The sequence below is a fragment of the Rhagoletis pomonella genome, unplaced genomic scaffold (genome assembly GCF_013731165.1).
Source record: "Rhagoletis pomonella isolate Grant_MI unplaced genomic scaffold, Rhpom_1.0 Rhpom_scaffold_00009, whole genome shotgun sequence".
NCBI lineage: Eukaryota > Metazoa > Arthropoda > Insecta > Diptera > Tephritidae > Rhagoletis > Rhagoletis pomonella.
In genome coordinates, this window is record NW_023458563.1 from 35,923,408 (window position 1) to 35,932,659 (window position 9,252).

The 9,252-nt window shown below is 36.9% G+C and overlaps 2 protein-coding genes across 2 annotated transcripts; both read right to left on the reverse strand.

The window, feature by feature from the left end:
* Positions 1–5,098: 5,098 nt before the first annotated feature.
* On the reverse strand, positions 5,099–5,860 carry LOC118745499 (uncharacterized protein K02A2.6-like). The gene has a single exon (XM_036478948.1). The coding sequence runs from the start codon at positions 5,858–5,860 to the stop codon at positions 5,099–5,101; it is 762 nt and encodes a 253-aa protein (XP_036334841.1).
* A 1,105-nt stretch (positions 5,861–6,965) lies between these two features.
* On the reverse strand, positions 6,966–8,819 carry LOC118745500 (uncharacterized protein K02A2.6-like). The gene is made up of 4 exons (XM_036478949.1): positions 8,544–8,819; positions 7,432–7,743; positions 7,021–7,362; positions 6,966–6,974 (listed from the first exon to the last, which is right to left on the reverse strand). Exons 1-4 carry the CDS (start codon positions 8,817–8,819, stop codon positions 6,966–6,968), a joined length of 939 nt encoding a protein of 312 aa, XP_036334842.1.
* Between the last annotated feature and the right edge of the window lie 433 nt (positions 8,820–9,252).

Consider the following 9,252-nt stretch of genomic DNA (forward strand, 5'->3'; position numbering starts at 1 on the left):
GTGAGACCTTTGGGTCAGAACACAAATTTTTTTTTGTGTGGCTGTGTTATTTGCCGACCGTATTTGTACACAAAAATCTAGTTTTGATTACAATTTAGTAAGCAGTGAAATATTTTGATACATTTGAATTGACGTACTCTAAACATGTGATTTTATATGCAATTTTCTTGTTTTTGCAACCAATAAGTTAATTTTCCGTAGTCCATTTTGGTACTTATCACCTGTCATCGGACGAGAAAAACAAACATGTTTGAATTTATCGTCACTGTCGGACGACAACGGCCGATGTCGGTCCGGTGATCGGTTTATGTGTGAGGGCGCTCATATATAGCATTGACACATTAAGTTAAACTTTTGGCAAATAAAATTAATCTTTTGGCAAATAAATTTCATCTTTTGGCAAATAAATTTAATCTTTTGACAAATAAAATTAATCTTTTGGCAAATAAATTTAATCTTTTGGCAAATAAAATTAATCTTTTGGCAAATAAATTGAATATTTTTGCAGTGTTTGAAAAAGTAAAAAATACATTAAAAAACTGCTGTTGCTGTGCTAGGAAAGTATTTTTTTTCTTTTGACGCTTAGCTTGTCTCCGCCAATATCAAGAGTTATAGCCCGAACACAATGAAAACGACGAGCTACAAACCACAGCTGTCAAATTATTTTAACACGTACTCTTATGTAGATAATTATTTTGGGGACGACCGGGCTACGCGACGGCTGTGGTTGTGGCCAGATTAGATTTATTTCTATTTTTCTAAGGTTCTTCCTCTTCTTTTATGTCAAACTCATACAAATTCATGATGTCGCTGCGGCGTTCAAAGAAATCATGTCGCCATCGACAAAGCGTTTAGATAATGAAGATGACAAATTGGAAGCTGTGGTCCGTAGCTCGTCGTTTTCAATGTGTTCAGAACTTTAACCTCCAGGATAGCTGAAAAGTGTTTTTTGGTTTTTCTGTTCTGTTGATTTGACTGCTCACTTTCAAACAGTTCTGTCACAGCATGGTCTCAAATACTCATCAAACTATCTGGCGAATTTTATTTCAACCAAACCACGCATTATGGCCAAATGAGATAAAAAACATCTAAAATGCTACAAATCTTGAACTCCCTTAATATATTTTCAAACGCAGGTGCAAAAAAAAAAGTATTTATGTGCATACTATGTACATTAGGGTGCTCATTGAAAATGTTTTTTTTTGGAAATTTCAAGACCCTATCCCCTAATTTTATTCGTTTTCATGAAAATATTATTGCCTATTTTTATAGATATTTTAAAGGTCATTTAGAGGTCGCGACATGTCCATTTAGGTTAAAAAATACGGTTTTGTAGATTTATGAGTTTTTGAATGACTATTTTTGACTCGATTTCAAAGATCGAATGTCATCTGAGAAGAGGATATATAGGCCTTTAAAATGGTATTTAATAATCTATTTTCGGACTTGGCTTGTTGGGATTTTTTATGGGGTAAATTCAAAAAAAAAAACATATTTCTCTTAATTTTTTAAATTTTGACCATTGATAATTTCCACAATTTTAAGATATGTAGTACTCTCTAAAATTAAATCTATTTTCAAATAAACTGATACCTCAATCGCATTAAAATTGTCGAATTTAGGAGACTTTTAAATACGGCCTTGAATTTATATTGTTTATGTACCGGACTTTCAGATTTTTTGAGCAGTGGGGCTAAGGAGTTCATCAATATTTATTCAAAATTTATATACATATAAAATAGACTGCATCACTCCCCATACAAAAAAAAAACCGGTACCGTTTTTCCATTGGAATTATAAAATCTATTATATTTTAAGACGTCCACCAAAATATTTCGAAAAATATTAAGATTTAAGTGAGCTGGACCGATTTGAAAATACCTCCAAAAATTTAGTTTTTTATGAATAAAAATAGTTTCTTAAAGATTTTTTTTGAAAAAATCCCCTCAAATGACAAACCGGTTTAAGCTTAAAAAATTCGCGTAAAAACATTTTTATAAAATGTAAACAAAATTTAGAACGGAATCGTAATAATGAGATTTTTGATGCTGTTTTTAACTTTTTTCAAAGATTGGTATAAGATTGAATAACTGAGCCTAAACTCTCCCGATTTAGACTTGTGAGATATCATTGGAAAGGTATTTTCTCACCCTTTTTATTTCTTTGCTAATAAACTCATTCAAAGGATGAAAGAGAAAGGTAGGATCAACGAATATCATTCAAAGTTGAATTAAGATGTGTTGGTATTTGAAAAAAAATATATTGGGACACGAATAACTTTTTTTGCACATAAATAGAAATAGTGGGAAAATACCTTTCTAGCGAGATCCCATAAGTCTAAATCATAATAGTTTTGGCCCAGTTATTTAAGTTTTTCGCAAATCAATCTTTGAAAAAAGCAAAAAAACAGCATCAAAAATCTCATTATTACGATTCCGTTGAAAAGATTTTTAAATATTTTTATGCAGAATTTTTAAGCCTAATTTGTTTTGTCATCTGAGGGGATTTTTTTCAAAAAGTTCTTTAAGAAACTATTTTTATTCATAAAAAACTCCATTTTCGGAGGTATTTTCAAATCGGTCCAGCTCGCTTAAATCTTAATATTTTTCCGAAATATTTTGGTGGACGTCTTAAAATATAATAAATTTTGTAATCCCGGCGGAAAACCGCAACTTTTTTTGGTGATGCAGTCTAATATACAATCGTTCTTTAGAAAAGAAGTGGTTTTTCAGGAATTTTTAGGAAAATGGGAGTGGCACCGCCCACTTATATGATATATGCGTATCACAAAAACTACTTGATCGATCTCTACCAAATGTGGTATACACATTGTGCTTAGCCTCCTTAAGTACCGTCTTGAATATTTTTGAAATCCGACAAAACGTAACCCCCCTAAAATATAGCTAGCTTTGTGTTTTTTGTAACGGTAGTTTTGGTGAAGTCAAACTACGTTGGTGAAACGGCCAAAATTTAAAAAATTAAGAGAAATATGGTTTTTTTATTTTATTTTCCCCATAAAAAATCCCAATAAGCCAAGTCCGAAAATAGATTATTAAATACCATTTTAAATGCCTATACATCCTCTTCTCAGATGACATTCGATCTTTGAAATCGAGTCAAAAATAGTCATTCAAAGACTCATAAATCTACAAAACCGTTTTTTTAACCTAAATGGACAGGTCGCGACCTCTAAATGACTTTTAAAATATCTATAAAAATAGGCAATAATATTTCTCATAAAAACGAATAAAATTCCAAAAAAAAAAACTTTTTTGATGAGCACCCTAATGTACATAGTATGCACATAAAGAAATTTGTTTTGTACCTGCGTTTGCAAATATATTAAGGGAGTTCAAGATTTGTAGCATTTTAGATGTTTTTTATCTCATTTGGCCATAATGCGTGGTTTGGTTGAAATATAATGCGCCAGATAGTTTGATGAGTATTTGAGACCATGCTGTGACAGAACTGTTTGAAAGTGAGCAGTCAAATCAACAGAACAGAAAAGCCAAAAAACACTTTTGAGCTATCCTGGAATTTAACTCTTGATATTGGTGCAGTAGAGCTAAGCGTCCAAAGTTAAAAAAAATACTTTCCTAGCACAGCAACAGCAGTTTTTTAATGTATTTTTTACTTTTTCAAACACTGTTTAGTATTATAGTAGAGTTTAATTTTATTTGCCAAAAGATTAAATTTATTTGCCAAAAGATTAATTTTATTTGTCAAAAGACAAATTTATTTGCCAAAAGATTAAATTTATTTGCCAAAAGTTTAACTTAATGTGTGAATGCTATAATCATAAGTGTTTATTCATATCGCCCGCATATAGCTGATATCGGCCGAGCACAATTCGGCCGATGCCGGCTGCAGTGTACGCGTAGCGTTAGAAAAAACTAAGAAGGTGTGTACTGTAATTCTTAACCACATTTTCGTGATTTGCTTTTGATGTTACATAAATTCGTTTCAATAATTTCAAATGGGGCTCTTTGGAGAATTTATTTTTAGCAAAAATTTTAAAAAACAGTAATTTTGTTTACTTGTCGGGCAATATTTTTTGTTTTCATAGAGATATACATTGGACGCTTGGCTAAAAACTTCTGTGGTAAAACTGTCCCTTCTTTGCTATTTAAAATCAAAGAGTAAGCTCCTTCAATAGGGATTTCCAGCAGAAATGATCAACGTCTGGCTATAAAGAGAATCGATGCCCAAATAATTAAAAAGTTATGGGTCTGACCTTTATTAGGATAAGAATAACGTAACTATCTGAGATTGAAATGCTTATAAAAAACAGGGTGCTGTTTAAAAAAAACAACAATATTCTGCTCCGATTCGGCTGGCAGTCACGACTTTGAAAACAGAATTTTGTTCAAAATGCTCATTCCTAAAAAATAATAATTTATTTTCCACAGCTCGCTATAAGTACAAATTTTTCAAACCAGTCGCAGAATAAAGTATTAAAAATGAATTACAGAAACTAAAATCGAAAAACGCTGATGAAGTTACAGATTCCCCAAATTCTGAAACAGTCAAAGGAATGAGAATGAAGAATTATTTTTAAAAGCTTTATGGTGATTTCGTTTTTTCGAAAAAATGTTGCCTTCCCCGGTGCAAAATGTGTTTGATGTTACACAAAACCCTGTAAAAAGCGTGTTTTTGCCTTCTTGTCCTTGTCTAGCTCATATATTTCATAATATTACTGTTTTAAACAACCATCTGGTTTTCAGGGCAACCATCTTCCCTGGCAAAGCTTCACAGGGCATGGAATGTGATTTTTGCCTTTAAAATTGTTAAATTTCTGATGCAATTAGAACGAGATGTTTCTGGATTTCAATAATTCATGTATTTTAATTCTAAGTTACAAGAAAATGTGTGTGTCTCACAAACGAAGGAGAAGGTCAGGTCAAAAGGAAAATAGTGTTCAAGTGACAGTGTGACTAGTGTTACCAGATCCAACTAAATTGTTAGTAAACTACTGCATGGTAGTCTTTGCAAAATCAATACATTCCTACATTCCCCTTCACGTAATTCAAAAATATTTTTCTCAAAATCCATTTAAAAAAGTAAATGTTACTTAAGTAGTTAGTGGTAGTTAGTACTTTTAATTATAACTTGAAGGATCAAATCGAACAGTCTTAGCTCTAATTCGTTCCGACCGGCGAAGTGGGGTGCCCAATGGTTTTATTTCGGTAGTTTGCTCCGGCTGTTGATCCACGCGTTGATGATTGGTAGGAATTTCGTTTTCACCCCTTGAAATTTCGTCCGTTGCTTGCAGGTCAATGTCAACCGGATCGCTTTCTTCCAATCTACTCCTCCCAGTATAAGCGCGTATTTGATCTTGGTGGCGCCTATAAGCCACACCTCCCGATTCGACGACGTACATTCGGTTACCCTGCACTTTGCTAATCTTCCCCTGGATCCAACGGGGTCCAGAGTAGGAGCGAATCCAAACTGAATTTCCTATGGTGAACTTACTCTTTGTTGCATGTGGCGTTGTTGAGGTAGGAAACAATGCAGATAAGATGGTTCTCGGCTGTCGACCATGCAACATTTCCGCAGGTGATTTACTATTTCTAGGATTCGGTGTACTTCGATATGTAGCCAGATACGTGTACAATGCTCTTTCCGCGTTGCCTTCTTCCATCATAATCTTTTTGAATGCTTGCTTGAATGTGCGTACATACCTTTCCGCCAATCCATTTGATGAAGGATGGAACGGTGCTGTGGTAAGATGATCAATGCTATTGTTCTTACAAAACTGTTTGAATTCCGATGATGTGAACTGTGCTCCGTTATCAGTGACGATAGTATTCGGCAGGCCTTCCACCGACAGAATTCGCTGGAGTACTGCTATGGTGGTCATCGTAGTTGCTGCTGATAGCTTCACGGTATATGGGAAATTGGAATATGCGTCGACGATAATAAGCCACATGTGATTGTAAATGGCCCTGCAAAATCCAAATGTATCCTCTCCCAAGGTTTTGTGGGCTGAGGCCAAGGGGAAAATTCCCGCTTTGGATGACTTGCATTGGCTTGGCAAATACTACACTCATTATGCATCTTGTCTATTTCCGCGTCTATACCTGTAAACCACACGTATCGTCTTGCCATTTGTTTCATACGACCCTTGCCCCAGTGCCCATCGTGCAGCATAGCGAGTACTTTCCTATATGTAGCAGCAGGTAATACAACTCTGGTATAATCTGTTTGAACCATTACTACTCCATTGTGTACTGATAAACAAAGTTTTCGCTTATAAAATTCATCAAGTTTAGCTTGGTTTGGCAAGTTCTGAGGCCAGCCTTCTAGTATATATTTCTTAACTAGCTTAAGGGTACTGTCTTCCTCGGTAAGCTTTTTCAAGAGTTCTGCGTTCAGAGTTGAATCTTCCAGTGCCGCCTGATATACAGCATCCACCCCGAGTAAGTTGCTTTCTTTTTCATCGAAATCGTAGTCATCTCCAACTGGCAACCTGGAGAGAGCGTCTGCGGTAGCGTTGTCCGCAGACTTTTTGAAGTGAATTGTGTAGTCATATGCTTGAAGTACGATGGCCCAGCGTTGAAGTCGGTGAAGCACCATAACAGGTAGCCTTTTTGACGGATTGAAAAGTGTAGTAAGTGCTTGATGGTCTGTAATGAGCTCAAAATGCCGACCGTAAAGATAGTGGTGGAATTTTGTAACACCGTATATGATGGCCAACGCTTCCTTTTCGATTTGAGAGTAGCGTGCTTGGCTGCTGTTGAGTGTTTTAGAGGCGTGCGCGATAGGCTTTTCAATACCGTCTGTATATCGGTGCGAAATTACGGCTCCGATTCCATACTTAGAAGCATCAACTGCTAAAATAATAGGTAGTCTGTCATCGTAGTGAACAAGTTGTGTGCTGGCTACGATAGCATTTTTTAACTTCTGAAATGAATTTTCTTCCAGTCGCCCCCATCTATATTCAACATTTTTACGTCTAAGTCTGTTTAAAGGCGCTGCAAGAGATGAAAAGTTACTGATGAATTTGTTGTAATAATTTACCTTGCCGATAAAAGATTCGATTTCTTTGATATTTTTCGGCGCAGGCATACGTTTAATTGCGTCGACTCGCTTTTCTGATGGCATTATTCCTGTAGCGTTGATGATATGCCCGACGTACTCGACTTGCTTTTCCGCAAAATTACACTTTTCCACCCTGCATGTAAGACCGTGAAAGCTTAAACGCTTAAAAATTTCTTCTACATTACGGATGTGCTCGTCGTTATCTTGGCCGGTGACGATAATGTCATCCAAATAAACGGCACAATGCGGAACACCAGCGATGACTTCTTCCATAAAACGTTGGAAAATTCCAGGCGCACTAGCCATTCCGAAAGGCATGCGCTGAAATTGAAATAATCCAAATGGAGTATTGATAACCGTAAATTTTTTCGCCTCGTCGGTTAAATTTACTTGCAAATATGCGTCGCTTAGATCGATTTTTGTGAAATATTTACCACCTTGTAGCTTATGGAACAACTCTTCTATTCTGGGTATCGGGTACCGGTCGTTTTGGATTTGGGAATTCAAAGCGACTTTGAAATCAGCACAAATTCGAAATTTACCGTTTGGCTTTCGCACAACTACGATTGGCGCTGCCCATTCACTCACGCGTATAGGTTTCAACACTTCAGCTTTAACAAGTCGCTCAATTTCAGCTTTCACATCAGCGTGAAGAGCAAATGGTAAATTGTAAGGCTTAAAGAATTTCGGTTTTGCCTTAGGCTGAATAGTGATATTTGCCTTAAACGTTTTTCAGTTTCCCAGCTTTGATAAGAATATTTCCGGGTGCTGGTTAACACACTGCCTGAGAGAAACGCGCAAATTTAGCTGTGATGCCTCTTCCGTGAACGAACAAGTATTACACACGTTACCAGAAATTTCGTTATCTTGTAAGTCTACCTGAAATTTCAGCATTTTAAACCAGTCTAGCCCAAGAATATTGGTTGCGCGTTCAGATTTTACAACAAGCAGTGGTAAGGATTTGATCGTATCTCTCCATTTAGCTTTCACATTAGTTGTTCCTACAAGGGGTAAAACGTTCCCACCGTACGCCTTCAGAATTTTGTTAGTGGGTTCACATCTCGGTTCGCCTAATATGCGGTATGTAGGGAGGCCTATGAGCAAGCACGTAGCACCTGTGTCTACTTGAAATTCCAACGTTCTGTCATTGATGTCTATGTTTAGTAGAATTTTATCAGCAGCCGTATTTGCTAACGATACCTCGGCGACGCCTATACTCTCGAAAAGCGTATTACTCACCACGTTCACATTGTCTGCATTCTCTTTTTTCGACTTGGGGTGGTCGATCGTGCCGAAGAATGCGATACAGACACTAAAGCAATATGCCCTACCTTACCGCAGGACCGACATTTCGTTTTGTTCTTGTAATGGAAACAGTTCCCTCTGTTGTGTGCAGATCCACAACTAGGGCAAGACTTCCCGCTGACTGACGAGCTTCGCGATTTACTTCGTCCTCCGTTCCGCTTCTTTTCAAGTTGTTTTGATCGGTGAATGGCATTTACGGCTGGTGCGTCCCCCTCACCCTTAATCTCCAAGCACGTTTTGATTGTCGACTCGTACACTGTAGTTATTTGCAATACTTCATCTAATGTAGGGTTAGGCTTTTGGAGAGCTGCACTTCGCACTTTATCATGTGGTGTATGCATGATAATCATATCCCTTATGTTACTATCGAGAAAAGATTTACGGCACCCATCTGCAGCGCATTCGAACATGCACTCTCTCGCAGCACCACGCAACTCAGCCACCCATTCGACATAAGTTTGACTGGGCTTCATTCTAATTGAATAAAACTTAAATCGGGCCGCCAGAATATGCTGCTTTTCAATAAAGTGACTATCTAGAAGCGATTTTACCTCACTGAAGGACTTCCCTTCCAAGTTATTGTCGCTTAGCTTTTGTAGCAGCTCGAACGTTTCCGTACCGATCCAGGACAGAAGACTCGCGCGTTTCATAGTGTCCTCTGTGACATTGTTGGCAATGAAATGATGTTCTAATTGCTGGACATATGTAGACCATTTTTCTACATTTTTGTTGAAGCTTCTAAAGACCGGCGCAGTACTTGAGTGGCAGTCAGTGCCTAGCACGCGCTGCAACGATGCCAAGTTTTGTTGCAAGATTTTTTCAAGAAATTCTTTGTTCGATTCCTGAAATTTTACCAACAGCGAAGATAGCGTCCTTTCGTCCATTTTCTCGTCGCCAATGTTAAAT

Excerpts from the sequence above, each read along its gene's own strand:
- LOC118745500 (XM_036478949.1), bottom strand. The coding sequence starts at position 8,819 with ATGAAGCCCAGTCAAACTTATGTCGAATGGGTGGCTGAGTTGCGTGGT. Across the intron at positions 7,744-8,543 it reads GTGAGGGGGACGCACCAGCC|CCTAAGGCAAAACCGAAATT; the intron begins GTAAATGCCATT and ends ATCACTATTCAG. Across the intron at positions 7,363-7,431 it reads TAAGCGACGCATATTTGCAA|CGCATGCCTTTCGGAATGGC; the intron begins GTAAATTTAACC and ends TTTCAATTTCAG.
- LOC118745499 (XM_036478948.1), bottom strand. The coding sequence starts at position 5,860 with ATGACCACCATAGCAGTACTCCAGCGAATTCTGTCGGTGGAAGGCCTG.